This window comes from Beauveria bassiana (assembly GCF_000280675.1).
Source record: "Beauveria bassiana ARSEF 2860 unplaced genomic scaffold BBA_S00019, whole genome shotgun sequence".
Classification (NCBI taxonomy): Eukaryota; Fungi; Ascomycota; class Sordariomycetes; order Hypocreales; family Cordycipitaceae; genus Beauveria; species Beauveria bassiana.
Genome location: NW_007930854.1, coordinates 126,010 through 141,507, shown reverse-complemented (window position 1 = coordinate 141,507; position 15,498 = coordinate 126,010). Strand labels below are relative to the sequence as shown.

The 15,498-nt window shown below is 51.4% G+C and overlaps 5 protein-coding genes across 5 annotated transcripts in view; 2 read left to right on the top strand and 3 right to left on the bottom strand.

Annotated features, from left to right (window-relative positions):
* Positions 1-421, top strand: part of BBA_06459 (ERG2 and Sigma1 receptor like protein) — a gene marked incomplete at both ends in the record, with an annotated part of 976 nt that extends 555 nt beyond the window's left edge. Inside the window, one exon of the mRNA XM_008601556.1 lies at positions 84-421. Within this exon, the coding sequence (XP_008599778.1) occupies positions 84-421 (338 nt within the window). The remainder of the gene's footprint in view (positions 1-83) is intronic.
* A 2,370-nt stretch (positions 422-2,791) lies between these two features.
* On the top strand, positions 2,792-4,813 carry BBA_06458 (POT family protein; the record flags this gene model as incomplete). The annotated part of the gene is made up of 3 exons (XM_008601555.1): positions 2,792-3,071; positions 3,134-4,018; positions 4,113-4,813. 3 exons carry the CDS (start codon positions 2,792-2,794, stop codon positions 4,811-4,813), a joined length of 1,866 nt encoding a protein of 621 aa, XP_008599777.1.
* A 516-nt stretch (positions 4,814-5,329) lies between these two features.
* On the bottom strand, positions 5,330-6,709 carry BBA_06457 (nitrogen metabolite repression-(nmr)-responsible protein; the record flags this gene model as incomplete). Its single annotated transcript, XM_008601554.1, has 1 exon — positions 5,330-6,709. One exon carries the CDS (start codon positions 6,707-6,709, stop codon positions 5,330-5,332), a length of 1,380 nt encoding a protein of 459 aa, XP_008599776.1.
* A 4,768-nt stretch (positions 6,710-11,477) lies between these two features.
* On the bottom strand, positions 11,478-12,194 carry BBA_06456 (HAD-superfamily hydrolase, subfamily IA; the record flags this gene model as incomplete). Its single annotated transcript, XM_008601553.1, has 1 exon — positions 11,478-12,194. One exon carries the CDS (start codon positions 12,192-12,194, stop codon positions 11,478-11,480), a length of 717 nt encoding a protein of 238 aa, XP_008599775.1.
* A 725-nt stretch (positions 12,195-12,919) lies between these two features.
* On the bottom strand, positions 12,920-14,767 carry BBA_06455 (uncharacterized protein; the record flags this gene model as incomplete). Its single annotated transcript, XM_008601552.1, has 2 exons — positions 12,920-13,208; positions 13,764-14,767. The coding sequence occupies 2 exons, from the start codon at positions 14,765-14,767 to the stop codon at positions 12,920-12,922; spliced, it is 1,293 nt and encodes a 430-aa protein (XP_008599774.1).
* Between the last annotated feature and the right edge of the window lie 731 nt (positions 14,768-15,498).

Below are 15,498 nucleotides of genomic sequence, written 5' to 3'. Positions count from 1 at the left end.
GAGAGAGAGAGAGAGAGAGAGAGAGAGAGAGAGAGAGACAAGAGGATGGTTCGGAGAAAAAACTAATCACACCGAGTATACAGGCACGGCGGTCGGCACCGAGGGCCACACGGGCCGGCACACGGCCGACGACTACTTTCACATCCTTACGGGCACGCAGACGGCGTACGTGCCGGGCGAGTACGAGCCCGAGGTGTACCCGCCGGGCAGCGTGCACCACCTGCGCCGCGGGCAGGTCAAGCAGTACAAGATGCCCGAGAGCTGCTTCGCCATGGAGTACGCCCGCGGCTGGATCCCGCCCATGCTGTTCTTTGGCTTCGCCGACGGGCTCTCCAGCACGCTCGATTTCCCGACGCTGTGGCGGACGACGTACATCACCGGCAAGCTGACGATTGCGCAGCTTCTCCGCGGCAAGTTTTGAGGGGCCGGGGGAATTGGGCTCTGTACCCCTGACAAGATGGAAAAGTTTCAGTGATTCATTGGGTTCATTGGGAATGTAAAAAGAATAATGGGAGAAGATTTGGGGGGGGGGGGTTCTGGTGGGAAAATGGGGCTGGGATGCAGGAATGTCGACGAATCTTTATGTAATAATAGCCGCGATTGGCTCTCTGAAATCTGTGGGATTTGGACATTTTTATTCGTGTCGGGTCCGACACTGTTTAGACTACTAATCTAATAGACGCAGGTTTTCTTGCGGCCGAGTCGTCTTGGCAATGTGCTCTCGACCGTGCCGATGGGCTTCCTTGGCTTCCACATGGCCATGTCTTGGCCTTTTTCTTTCCCTGCCCGACTGCAAATCCCGACTTTTTTGCATCAGGCCTTTTGACTGGCTTGGCTCGTTGCAAGCTCTCGCAGTCTGACAATAAAGTCAGCAACTTTGGAGCCACCGACTCTTGGCACGAAGCGAAGTCGTTGGGACGATGCGCTTTTTGGCTCAATCGCGGAGCACGCCACGTTCTTCTTTCATCGCGCAAGATGCCTCCCCGGCCCACGAGCTCTGCTCGCAACTCTCTCTCTCTCTCTCTCTCTGTGTGTGTGTGTGCGTGTGTGTGTGTCGCAACTTGGTGCACATGGTCGAGGGGCGTGGCTGACCTGCGGCCGTCGCCAACACTGGCTTACGCCTTAGTTGCTTGGAGGTTGTTACAAATCGGGAAGGACATTACCCATGATGATCAGCCTTCTTACGACTCCACAGATTGTGCACCAACGGACGCCTCCTGCTCGGGATTGTGGTTACTTTGGGCTTATGTGGCGGCAGAAAGGAGCTTATCCCAAACTTGACATAACATCGCCGCAGTAGATTGCAGAATGTGCATGTTTTATTGATGCACGGTTCTTTTTAGTGTTGATCTCGACTATTTATGGGCAGTTGCCAATGAATACCTACCATCAGCGCCATCCATTCTCAGCGGTAGCCTCAACGAGTACCGCAGTCGATAACGCAAATCACAGGCGCTCGCTACATGAGCTTGCAATCGAGAAACACAACTCTTCTAGACCTCGTACCGCTAATGGCACATGTACCAGCCTCTTCCGTCCTTGGGCTTTGATAAACGCCCTCTTCAAATTGCCTCGTGGCGGGTATTTAGAACGGCCGCCCTTGGCCTTTTCCCAGCAGCCACATGTTTAAATACAGAGTGTGTGTCATGTTATGGCATTTCACGATGGTCTTCTCTTTCGCTGCCTCCAGCGCGCCCGCCCCTGCTAGCGCAAAGTTAAAAGCAACGTCAAAGATTGCGTTTTTGCTCGCCTATCTACAGATGGGGCATTATAGTCATTTATTCGCGCGGGGGGTTTTTTTTTTTTCTTTTTCTCAAAACGACATCTTGTCTTCTTATATTTGCCTCACATATCTCTGTACTGCTTGAGGCTGGACAAATTTGCTGCTGCTGATGTACTTGCCAGGAGTCAGCACCCTCCTTCCCATGTTGCAATGTGAAAAGCCACTTTATGTCGGCAAGCCGGTCACGCGCAAGATTGTGCAAAAGTTCCGCCATTTGCCTCCGGCAGACCCCAGGCTCCGCTGCCTCGATATGATATCGACCTACGCCCGCCAGCCAGTTAATTAGGCCCCGAGTCTTCGTACCAGTAAAGTTGAGTTTGCCCTCGACCCCTGTTGTGCCCCAGCCTTGGCGTAGATGTTCTGGAAAGGTTGGCCTTCAATATCACCATGTCATGATCAGCGGTAAGGACTCTCGGCCTCGTCTTTTCCTTCAGCTTGGCCAACGCGTACGGATACAGCGCTGAACGTAGAAACCGGCTGTACCGTTAGGAAGGCTCCCTCTTGGCCATGGCAGCATTCCACAGAAACTTGATGCTGCAGTACGGAATAGCATGATGCTCTGGACCAGAGAGATAATTCATTATCAGTCTCTGAGTCTTTTTACATCGATACTCTTGCAGAGAAAAGTCGTGTATGACACGGATAGCGTCACCGCTGATAACTAGTTCGTCCACCCCCGGCTGGCTTATTATGAGCAAGGGCCCTCACTCTCTGGCGTGACAGCGCACAACGGGCAAGCCGCTGACAGGTTCTTTCAGAGTGCTCTACTGATATTGTCACTTTCGGTCCCCAATTTCACGGTGTCTGCCCGGCGTGGGCCCTTGTTTCGGAAGGAAGGAGCAGCTGCAATGTCCATGGGCAGGCTCTTCCCCGCATTCATATAAGACAACTTGCGCCCGTAGACCGTGCTTTTCTTTAACACTTCTTCCAGGCGATCGACCTTTAATGTTACTTGTCCAAAGTGAGAGCCCGTCTCATCTCAGATAACCTCAACCACAAACTACTACAATGCCGGCTGGTGACACCGCCGACCCCATTGTGGGCGCTGAGCTCCGTGCTCAGGCGCAAGACGAGCGCAAAAATTCAGTCATCATCGCCGCTGAAATGGACGAAGCCAATGCTGACCGGCAGGGTTCTGGTGATGCCCTCGACCAAGACCTTCCCACGCCCACCACCGAAGAGCTGGTGACTCTACGCCGCGTTCCCAACAAGATCCCCGTCAGGCTCTACACCATTGCCTTCATTGAGCTCTGCGAGCGCTTCTCCTACTATGGTTCCACCGTCGTCTGTAGGTCCAGTCATCTGCCATACATGAGTGTCACAGTAAAGTTGGCTGACTTGCACGCACAGTCACCAACTTCATCCAGCAGGCCCTTCCGCCCGGCTCCAACACCGGCGCGTCCCTCGACCAGCCTGGTGCTCTGGGCATGGGTCAGCGCGCGTCGACCGGCATCACCACATTCAACCAGTTCTGGCAGTACTTTATGCCTCTGCTCGGCGCCTGGGTGGCTGACGAGCACTGGGGCCGCTACAAGACCATCAGCTACGCCCTCGGTGCTGACCTGTTTGGTCACTGCATCCTGATTCTCGCTGCCATCCCGCCCATCATTGTCAACCGCTCCGCGTCGCTCGCCTGCCTGATCCTTGCCATCCTGACCATTGGCTTTGGCACCGGCGGCTTCAAGCCCAATGTTTCCTGCCTCATTATCGAGCAGCTGGGCGAGCAGCGGCTCTTTGTCAAGACCCTCCCGAAAACCGGCGAGCGCGTCATTGTCGATCCTGCTGTTACGACGGAAAAGATTTACATGTGGTTCTACTTCTTCATCAATGTTGGCGCCCTCGTGGGCCAAATCACCATGGTCTACGCTGAGCAGCACGTCGGCTTCTACCTTTCATTTACGCTGCCCACCATCATGCTCGCTATATGTCCGGCCGTCATGTTTTGGGGTCGCAAGCGCTATGTGTCCCGCCCCCCGGACGGCTCCGTGCTCGTTCCCGCGCTCAGAACGTTTGCTCTGGCACAGCGTGGTCGCTGGTCTATCAATCCCGTGGCGACTTGGCGCAGTATGCACGACGGCACATTTTGGGAAGCGGTCAAACCGTCGAGGTATACCGTGGAGAATCGTCCCAAGTGGATGACGTTTGACGATGCGTGGGTGGATGAGCTGCGTCGTGGATTCAGTGCATGCGCCGTCTTCTGCTGGTATCCCATTTACTACCTCTGCTACAACCAAAGTGAGTCCTTGTTTCTTCGTTTAGCTCTGCTGATTTCCCTCTGAGAATCCTTTTCTGTGCTTGCACTTTGAGAATGATAATCTAACACGAACAGTCAACAACAACCTCGTCTCGCAAGCTGCCGTCCTCCAGCGCCACGGCGTCCCCAACGACATTCTCTCCAACCTCAACCCTTTTGCCTTGCTCATCTTTATTCCCCTCAACAATTTTTTCATCTATCCTGCCCTGCGCAAAGCTGGCGTCCGCATCACCCCAATTCGGAAAATCACCGCCGGCTTTTTCGTCGGTGCCGCCGCCATGATTTGGGCCGCTGTCGTGCAGCACTACATCTACAAGCGCTCCGTCTGTGGTAACATGGCCTCCAAGACAATGACCGACCCCGACACCGGCAGGACCGTTAAATGCCCGCCAGTTGACATCAACGTCTGGTCACAGACAGGTGCCTACGTGCTCGTCGCCCTCTCCGAGGTTTTTGCCTCGATTACCTCGCTCGAGTATGCCTACTCCAAGGCCCCCAAAAACATGCGGAGCATGGTTCAGGCCATCGCGCTCTTCACGCTCGCATTCGCGTCTGCCATTGGTCAGGCGTTCACCGGCCTGTCGACTGATCCCCTGCTGGTATGGAACTACTCCATCGTCGCCATCCTGGCTGTTATTGCCGGTACCTGCTTCTACTTTCAGTTCAGGGACTTGGATATTCACGAAGACGAGCTCAATGAACTCCCCGAGGGCCAGATTTTCAAGAGGGATAGCGACGACAAGACTGTGCACATGGATGAGAAGAGCGCCATCTAGGCAACCAATGGCTCGTGCCTTTTGCTCATCAGCAAACAACAGGAAAGAGGGGGCTGTCTGTCAATGAGGTTCGAGAAACTGGTAGGACGTAATGCTACTTTGTACGCGTAAGCTCATTGCTCTGATATCAATCATCAATGGGACCGTTATTGCTATTCATTGTAGTTGACAATAATTCAAGCTGACCAACATGTGTTATGTGTGCCATGAATTTATTCTTGAATCTACTTTCTTGTAGCTCCGGTATCTAGCCACGGCTAACCCTAACTTCCTGCGCGTCGCCTCTGCGTGCAATTCCTTGAGTGATTAAGATCTCTCATATTTTCCCGCTTTTCTTATAGACAGGACGCGCGTGCGTCGTTTTTTTTAAAGAAAAATAAATAGGCTCCAACACCCAATCCATGTTTTGTCCCATTCCCAAAACTCCGGAAAAAAAAAGTTCATCAGCTTCTTTTCAAACATCATCATACTTTGTAATAATCAAAGCGTTCCTTTCCCCCCCTCATACAGGATAGACTACGCTAGCCATTGCTCCTCGTCTCGCTTCAAACCTCGCATCACGAGGCCATCTTCTTCGTCGTCGGTATCGAAATCATCGTTTTCGTCATTCAGCCGCAGCTGTTCAACTGATACGGTAGCGTACTGCAACTTTTCGTCACCGCCATCCGTTTCATCATCTTCCAGCATCCATGTTAGGCCGTTTGCTTCTTCCTCAAGAGGAAACATCTCGCGAGCATATTCCTCAAGGCCACGGGGGCCTTCCCATAGCTCCAGAGCCTCGGCAGGGCAGTTGGCCTCGAGTCTGGCACAGCCAAAGTAGGGGGGCTGCTTCTTGGGATCTTTTTCGTCGGGACTAAAGAGCTTCTCTAAAGCTTCCAGCTGCTCTCTATAGCCTGCTGGAATGCGAACTTTGAGGTCAATAGGGCCGCGAACATAGCGAACAGGGCGACCAACACCGCGAGAAAAGAGCTCACAAGCTTCCTTGGGTGTCAGATACTCGTAAGAGAGGGCGATGCGCTCATTCCGCCATTTGGAAACGCCGTCTTTGAAGAGCTGCAAGATCGCGGGGCCAACGTCGTGCTCAGCATCGAGCCAAGGTAGCTTCGCATCTTCGTGGAAGGGCGCTTGCCATACAAATGAGCCGTCGTCTTGAATTTCGGTGCAGAAAAGCGGGTAGGGTAGTGAAGTGAAATTATTATTGTAGATGCCAGTGTAGACGAAGGTCGCAGGAAGGTCGAGCTGGCGGACATATTCCTCAACCTTGTGCTTGGGTGCCCAGAGGGGTAGAGAGGGCCAATTCTTGTTATAGGCGGCGTGATCGGGCATGGACGAGTAAATGTAGTGTTGGATACCAGCCTTCTTTGCAGCGTCAGCGAGAGCCTTGCCAATAGCAAGCTCGTCACCATAGAATGTCGTGTTGATAAAGGCGAGCTGGACGCCGCGGAAGAGATTGTTGATGAGGTCGTGGTTTACACCAACACCGGAGAGGGGTCCGTTTTGGGTGACATCCTTGTTGGCTTCTGTGGGTTGGTGTCTGGTGTAGAGCTCGCCAACAATGCAAGTGACGTTCGGATTCGTCGCGACTTCTGTAGCAATCACGCCTTCCTTATTGCGTAGTTGGGCCCGAACATGGTAGCCGACGGCGGTTGCGACGCGAATTAGCGAAGCCGCTTGGCGGCCGCTGGCGTTTATAACGGCGATGGTCTTGTCTGGGGAAGACATGAAGCGCTTGGGGGGGCGAAAGGTGAGAGAGTTGTTTCTGGAGCCAGCTAGAGGAGAAGATTCGGAGTAAGATGATCTCGAGTGCTTGTGTTGTTTGCGGAAATAGGGAGGCTGCTCTGTCGTGTTGATGCGAATGGGAATGCTGGCCGACACGGGATTTATTTGAGTGGGCATTGTCACAATGGGTGCCCAAAGAGGTAGTACAAGGTCAAACCGACAAGGTGAGGAAGTGGACTGGTTGAGATTGAGGGGTTGCGAAACAAGCCGTGCAGCGCACGCCGGCAAGAAACAGAAGCCAGGGAGGTGAAAAGAGGTGAGAGACGGGCTGACGAGCGCAGAGAGAGCGACGCAAGAAGAGAGGGAGCGCGCGATCTGCCAACGGCTCGAGCTGGTGGGGTTTCCAGAAGTGCAACCAGGGCTCGCGTCTCAGGCCATGTGCCGACTGAAGAGAGCAAGGACAAGAGTAACGGGGGAGAATTGAGAAGAAAGTACGTAAAAAAAAAAGCTGTACGACAGTGGGCCAGTCGCACTCGGGGGCGAGCAGATCCAGACCAGCGACTGTAGCTGAGTCGCTGATGACCTGGCAAAGCGGAAAGAATGGCTGGCGGCAAGACGCGGGTCTGCAAAACGAGGATTTCTATTCGAGCTAGACGAGGAGAGAATAGCGGGCTGCAGGTCCAGCAGGTGATGTCTTGCGGAGGTGTAAAGTCTGGATTAGTGTTGGCGGGGCAAGAAAGTGGACAATATGCGCGACGGGTAAAAGAACGAGGACTCGAAAAAGAGGCCAGACTGTCCTGGGCCAACCGCGTTGCGAATCGAGGCAGAAGGATGGCGTGGTATAAAATTCGGTTTGATCGCAGCAGGTGGACAATGAGCAAAGACCGGTTGCGTGCTCCGGGCTGTCGCTGCACAATGGGTTTTAGGTCGAAGCGCGATTGACCTTGAGGGCACGCGGACAACTTGATTCGGAATGGGACGGAGATTGAGAGCGATACCGGGGGGTATCTATTGTCGTCGATGAAGTCGTGTTACAAGGGCCGCTTTCGAAAGACGCAAACAAGAAGAACAAGAATTGTACAGAGTTGATGGTAGTTGTAAGAGAAAGAAACCGGTGACGAGCAGATTCGATAATCAACAAGGCAACAATTCAAGACGGAGCTGGGGTTCCGCGAGAGCGGTGCATATGATGAAAATGCTTATCGGCGATGGCGGGGAGGCACAGCTGATAAGCAAAACCTTGTCCGAGTTGCGCTGATCCTTGGGTTTTTGGGCGGGCGGGTGCGGGCGGGTTTGGAAAATATGAGATGATGTGTGGCGATTGATCAGTTGCTTTTGTTTCTGCGATGTTTGACGGGAGTTGCAAAAGATGTGAATATGTATGTAGCTCATTTGTATGGAAAACCCCAACAAATCCAGGAAGGAGCGACTGATGGACGCAAACGCAGCCTCAATGGCTAAGTAGCTGCCAACTGCCAGACACATATCTTACTAAACCACTTGATCTACTGATACGGCCAACCACGCCAGAGCATCCGTACAGTAAGCCGCTATCGACATAGATAACATTGTCGGCATCTTCCCTCAACGTCTTCACATTGGACGAACACTACTCTACGATATGCTTTTTGAAACCGGCAGGTTCGCCGCCACAATCACGACAGTTACATGCCCTCCGACACCACATTCCCCCTGTGCAATGGGGACCAACTCACCGGCGCCACTTTGTCAAAGGTGCGCGCGTGAGCCGACACAAATTTTTTTTTCATGCTCCAGCGACCGAGTCTGATTAGACTGGAGCCCTGTTGGGGCTACCGTTATCAGTTCGGCAAGCTACATAGCCCTGCCAGAATGAGGGGACGGGCGCCGCGGAGACGGGGTCCGACAGATGGCCCTACTCAGTACAAAAATACGCCGAGCACCCCCGTCCTTGCTGGCACCCCGGGGTTTATCCGAAAGTACTTGTACTTATCATCTGTACGGTTGTACAACATGAGGAGGAAATCAATAAAAACGATCCCCTCAAAAATACAATCAATGCTCTCTCAAGTCGTGTTTTACTTGTCGCATTGTCTAGTGTTTATCAAAGAGCCGTGCATCAATTCTGCCGGTATGGCGGTATGGCGGTATGCTATCGTGTGGTGCACTGACTTGTGGGACCTCTAACGCAACTAACCTGAGGAAGCAGCTTCTTAGGCTGTCGCAGCAGGGAACGGCAGAAAAAATCAGCGGTAAGAGTAAGTTCGCTCTTTGCAAAACATGTTTTATGTCGGGGAGGTGATCTGGATGGCGGGAAGCTCTTATCGTAACTTAGTATTAAGTACTTGCCAGTTCCGGGATCATGGCAACGAAAAGATCATCCTCACTGGTCAGACTCTGTTTTTTAAGTGCCAGAAAATCCGCCCTATGGCACAATCTATTATGTTACGAAAGGGACGCAAATCGGCTTTGGAGCCACATTACACGTTGAGCTGTTTCCATCAGGACATGTTATAAAATACCCAAGGCCCAACCCATACAATACTACAGAAGAAAACAATCATTGAAGGGACGAGAGAACATAAGCCGAGGAGCCTTATCACGAGCTGCCAGAGGGAGATGTGGAAAAGCTCTGTTCCAGGAAAAGAAACTTCCCCAAGTTTCCCACTTGGCCTGTGGAGCTGTGATCCAAGGCTGCTGGGATGGGAGCGTTGAAACCGCAGAAAAATTCGTCGATAGTTTGACTGCCTTGTATACCACGACAACAGACACAGCTCCAATTGGCGAATAAGGCGTAAACTAGCACAAATGCTACCGAAACAATGACCATCACAGTCAACTTTTCTGTTATCTCATTGCTTCCAATTGCTGTCCAATAGAGTCGCCAAGGTAAAGCCCGCATTGGGAAAAGATCAACGCTGTGCGCAAACTTGTTCGCTATTGCATCTTGCATACTGGTACATGGGTACGTACCCCAAGAAACTAACTACCTTTCTGCAGCAATGGAAATTGACAGCCCCCCCCCCCCAAACCAGGGGGTCCTATTAGGCTATTATTAGTGAATCGCATCAGAGTCTCGACGATGCCTCTCCTGACTCTCACAAACTGCGCCACCGTCACGAAAAGCGCGCCCAGAACATGAGCTCCGCCGCCATCGGGTGCGATGCGAAATGACATATTTACCCTTTTCCGCACACAGCGCACCGAATCGCTCTTTGTGAAAATGGTTTGCAGCCCGTGAAAGTGCTTGAAGCTCTTGGAGAGTAGGATCCCGATGCCTCCGTTGGAGTGGGTTCAAGTAAGTCATGTCCAGCTGGATCTTTCTCGCGCCGATGAGGTCTTTGCCCCCCCCCCCCCCCACCAGGGCTTGTCGCTTTTCAATTTTTCCATGTTGGTGTCGGTGGTCGAGCCGTCAAATCTACTTGGTATATCCATGTAATTGAGAAGGAATGATTCTGCCTGCTGTTTAGTTCGAGTGAGGGCATATGTATCCTCCTTTAGCGACCACAGCCAATCTATCTATTCTCCGTATCATGCATGCCAACTCCCAGGTTCGCAGGTTCATTACAACTTTTCTTCTCACTCACCCCCGCAATTTGAGTGTCAGACGTCCGCGGCCCAGGTCTCTCGGGGTACTTTGAGCCGAGGAGATAACAGTCAGGCTCCGCCATAATAAGGCGCAGGTCTTTGGTTGTGCAGGGTCAAGTGAGACTCTACGCCTTGGCATCCAACTATTTCCCCAAATCCACAACCCCATCTCCTACCGAGCTACTGAGAAGAAGCCACGTTTCTTTCCATAGTCACGAGGAACCTTTTCAGGAACCTTTTACACCCAATAACGAAAGAAGATACCCTTCTCGAATATTTACCCCATCTGCCCTAAAGCATTGCGGCATCGGAGCAGCCTGCACCATCCATCCCGCTTCGCCCATCTCCGCCCCCGGCCATCTGTCTTTCTGGGGTAGCCCTGTCCGACGTCCCTGCCTCTGCATATTTTACTCCAACTTTCTACTCCGTACTCCGAGCAGTGCCTTTCTTCTCCGTCCTTGCCTACCAAATTTCTTTTGTGACATCCTTGCTCCTAATAAGCTTTCCTTTTCTTCATCCGTAAATAGAGGAAAGACCCTTTCTTCACTGGAGCAGCCGCTGCATCTTTGCTGCATGGACCAGCCAATCCTGATTCCCATGTTGATTTTCTTCAAGGTCCATGCACGAGTTGCGAATACGCAGTACTCTGTACGACTGTCATGTATTGGCTCACGAGGACAGCCGTGCTTGGTAGCTCTTGGCTTGTCGCACGCAATCCTACAATTCTGCTCATGCAGCCATGGCCACTCTGGCCAAATGACTAGATAAAATGCCGATTCGTGCAAAATGATGCACTCGTCAAAAGTTCCCCATTCTGTTTGGCCCAAAAGTACCCTTGTCTGTGCATATGCAGGCAGCTACTTGCTAGCTTTGCTCGGACCATGACGCTCTCTCTGGTCTCGGTCGGGGGCCTGCTGCCGCAATTGCCTCGATCGATTACCCAAACGGGGGAATAAGTTGCAATTCGTTGTCGAGACATGGGCTTGAGCAATTTGAACGCCACCAACCCCCCATGTTTCGCCTCAACATGTCTCGGGCCCTCGCCGTCAACTTCTTTGCTCGGTTCGCCTCGGAAAGACAAAGATCGGAACCATGATGCAAAGATCAAACAAATACTTCAAATATGCATCTAGATTCGAATTTGTGCTGATACACCGAGACAGCCTTTCTCAATCCGTGTCCGTATCCTCTCATGGCCAGCTGATTATCATTGGCTCTCTGGTCATGCACGTCTTCCGCCTCCCCGCTTCTCCATGCAATCCTTGTGTCTGAGATTTGTACGCCAATATTTTTCGGCCTTTGCTTTTGCTCGTGTATGAAAGGCTCCATGTAGTTCATTCCCGCTACTGTAAAAATACAGACTTGCTGCTACCGTTCGTCAACCAGCTATGATATACTGCAGCTTCCTCAATGTATTAATCTGCGGCGGAACCATGTTCAATGCAACGTTCTTTGACTCGGCAAAATGAATTAAGAAAATGCCAGCACTCAAAGCAGGCTCCATATCTCGCTGCACGTTGTCGCCAATGTATGCCATGTCGCCAGAAGAGATGCCCAAGTGCTGAAGTACTTTGGTAAAGAGGCCGGCGGTTTTGCCTACACCAAAGTGATTGGTTGTAGCAAGAAAGTCGATATAGCTGCTAATACCAAGAGCCTCGACAGTCCTTTCTTGTGCGTCCTGTGGGCCTTCGGTTATAACAACAATCTTCTTGCCCATATGTCTGAGGTTTGACAGTAGACCTAGGGCACCACACTTGAGCTCAAGTGACGCTGATAAGGTAGCTTCATAGGTTTCCAGAAGCAAAGTCATGGAATGCGTATCATATGACAGGGAAAAGTGCTCCAAAACAAGAGTGAATCTCTCCTTTCGGTAGTCGAATGATGTCTTTCCATCAGCAAAGGCATTTGCTGTCTTGAGTTGGAGAATTCTGGAGTATTCTTGTTTCAGTGCCGGCATGGGGATATTATGTTGCCTAGAGATTATTGCAAGGACTTCGTTGGTTGCCATCGAAGAGGCTTTGCGAAACTCATGCAAGGTGTCGTCAAGATCAAAGCCAATCCATGCCTTTTCCAAATCGTAGTCTCGGGAACTCATCCTGCCAGCAGCGAAGATAGAGACGTCCTAAATGCTCCTCGAGCTTGTCTTTTTCGTCATTCGAAAGAAGATTGTGAGGTGGCACGTCTAGAATTACCGACGAGGTAGCCTCTGCAGTTGTAAATAAACCCAAGGCATTCTCCTTGCAGTATATGGCTTCCTCACGATCACTAGAGAAGATGAATGATGATCCAAACGGCTTCTTGAAGTCGAGCATAGTCTCGGAGAATGACACTCCCCACCGCGCGCAGATGCGCTGGACTTCGCTTTGGGGCTGCTGAACGAGTCGCTCGTAAAGTACGCACGAGAGTGCGTGCGATGGAGCTTCATCGATTATCCGGAATATATTCATGAAGCAGTCAATCAGACTCTGCGCATCTGTCCATCCAACATGCTTCCAACTGTCAAAAACCCGAATGGGGTCACGGATCAAAAAGACGGGCCGAGTCATTTTATAGATGGATGGCGTTAGACATGTGTCATACAGACATTCGCCTTTCTGACTGTTGGTTCCGAATCTCTAGTATCGACAAGTCAGGACCAAGAGAGTCTTGAGAGCTCTGGGCATTTCCCGTTAGGACGAGTGGGCTCGTGATTGCGCAATCGGAGGACTCGGCAAAGCGAAACTACACCCGCCGCACAGGTAGTATTGGATTAGCCGTAGTCGTGAGTAGTGAGGACTCGTTGGCAGGAAATACGCAACACATGCATCCAAAATTGCTTCGTCAAGCTCCTCTGGATTTGGTACCATGGTTGGGACTAGGGTCAGTCAGACAATAAGCCTCTCGGTCTCTGATCCAGTCGGCAGACGGAGAAGCAGGGTCCGCTGCTAGAGCTTGCCTGAGAACACTCTTGAAAAAGTCGTTTGTGAGACCGTGCGGTGCGCAATCTTGACACATATCCCACTCGGTGCCTGCTCTTCGGGATACCGGTGAATCCAGGAGACATCCCCCGTGACTTCGTCGAAGCGCAAGTCCGACAGAAAGTCTGTAAACGGCAACGGCTCCGCCTTGACTGTAATCAGACAACCGCAAAGCTCCTGCAAATCCTCTGCCGTATATCGATAAGATTTCCCAGTCCAAGAAAGCAAGTCATTGCAGACGGCCGAGACGAGGAGATCCATGTGCCTATATGAAAGCCAGTGATAAAACATCACTGCGTGCGGGTGCCGTACGCAGCCCTCAAAGACTCTTGGCCAGGGATTTATGGACAGCTACTTGGCAGGTAGCATTAAAAGCGGAGAGAGACTAGAGGCTACTTTCTAACATGATACATGGGCCGCAGAGAGATGTGTGACATTAGAATCAATAAGCTAAGTCTCACTGGCCGATCGCCGTTGTTATTGCTATACTTCCTAGACCATTTGCTGCTGTGTTTGATTAATGCAAACCTGAGCTGGGAGACTAACCACTGGCCAAACCCGTCAACTATCCTTATCAATCCCTGCGCGCATCTGTTGGTCGTTCCTGAAATCCTTAGGTGTTCGCCTAATGGGCAGCGGATAGATTTTGTCCTAGAAACTCGGCTTAATACTTCTGTTGTATATATTTCCTAGTAACTAGAACATACCATGTCAATACGAGTTGGAAAGCAATTGTCGTTCGTTGAGCTGCAGTCATAGTGTCGATGTTGCCGGCGCACCAGAGACGGCGGTAATGTCGTGCGTTGGTCGCCCCCGTCTTGTAACCAGCGTCCTTTATGAACTGCAGATGGGATCTCTTCTCTTGTCGCGTGAACCCATCTAGTGGTCCCCTAGGTACTGGGCAGTCTTCGGGATTTATTTCTTTAGCAGCTTCCTCGATGGATTGCCAGAAAATTGTTTCCATGTATTGTGCTTGTATCTTTTTACTGTAAAATGCGGTGTGTTCCTTTTTTATCTCAGGCATAGCTTTTTCATAGGGTAGCCGCAGGACATCATTGACCTGGCGCTGGATATCGGACACTTCGGTTCTTATTGCAGTTGTGGCCCTTTGTTTTCTATACCGGCTGAGGTGGAAGTTGAAATGTAGACAACAAAGAAATATTGTGTCCATCACATGAATTTCCCTCTCGGTTTCAGAGACTGAGGGACAATGGACGGTGTCGCTGTGGTCAAGAAGAGGGGCCTCGGGCGTGCTGCCTGTGAGAGCTGTGGGTAAGTCGGTGATGGGTTCCGCCTGGCGGGCAGCAGGTTGTGATGCGCTAGCCGCTGGCGGTATCTGCGTGTTATTCACGCCTGGAGTTTCTTCGCCCTGTGCTCTTCCTGTATGCTCAGCCAACAGGCGCTCTGTATTTGTGATCTCCAAAGGCAGCTGTGTTTGGTCGGTCATTTGGCTGTATTCCGTAGCTGGCATGACCTCCTGCACAGTCTCTGCCCTATTTCTGCTAATGTCCTCTTCACCAGTGTTCTCTTCACCAGTGTCTTCTTCGCCGTTGACTTCTTCCCCATTGTTCTCTTCTTCGTTGTCTTCTTCGTTGTTGTCTTCGTCGACGCTAATCGCTGCTTCGTCCGCATCTGCATTGCTAGCCTCTTCTGAGTCACTATTAATATCCTCTTCGCTTTTCTCTGTTTTAGTAAATCCAGTAGCTTTCATATTCTTCCTGCATATGGCGCATTTTGGTCTCTTGTGTCGCGGCCGATCGTCTTGCCCTGAATAGTCTGGCCTGCCACGTTTTTTCGTGGACAGTATCCGGTTGGATCGACAGGATTTGTTTGTGGAGAGTGACACATCCTGATTCTTGAGGCAATCCGGAATACCTTTTAAGCCAGCCTCGAGTCGACTTTTATGTACTATATTGTGTTTTAGCGATGTGCACCACTCGGATTAGCTTGTGCACCACATTCAGCAATGCTCAGAATGTGCGACTTGATACTTTCCTGCCCGCTGTCGCTGACCCCACAAAGCGACAGAAAACCACACAGCTTTCGTGCTGTCAGATCCAGAATGTCTTGCTCCATGATGCTGAACGGGTTGAATCCCTCACCCTTTGTTTGCAGAGCTCAATGCTTTCACAGACGACCAACTAGCGAGGCCGTCCAACAACAGTTCTGGAGCCTTCTACGGACAACATCCTCCAGCCCAGTTACACTGGAGCCTGAGGAGTACTGCGCCCGCTGGCTCCACCATGATAAGATTAGTGGTTGAATCTCCATACACTGGCTGCTACAACTTGTGGTCATCGGCTGAACTCGTTACAGTAAACGAAACCTGCTGTGCTGCCTAGTGTCAATCCGTTGAACTGGCGGCAAAGTTAAGATGTAATCGTCCAGTGGCAGTGTGGTGAACATCTCCACCTGGCCAGGTCTTGGCTTGGTGGTAAGGCA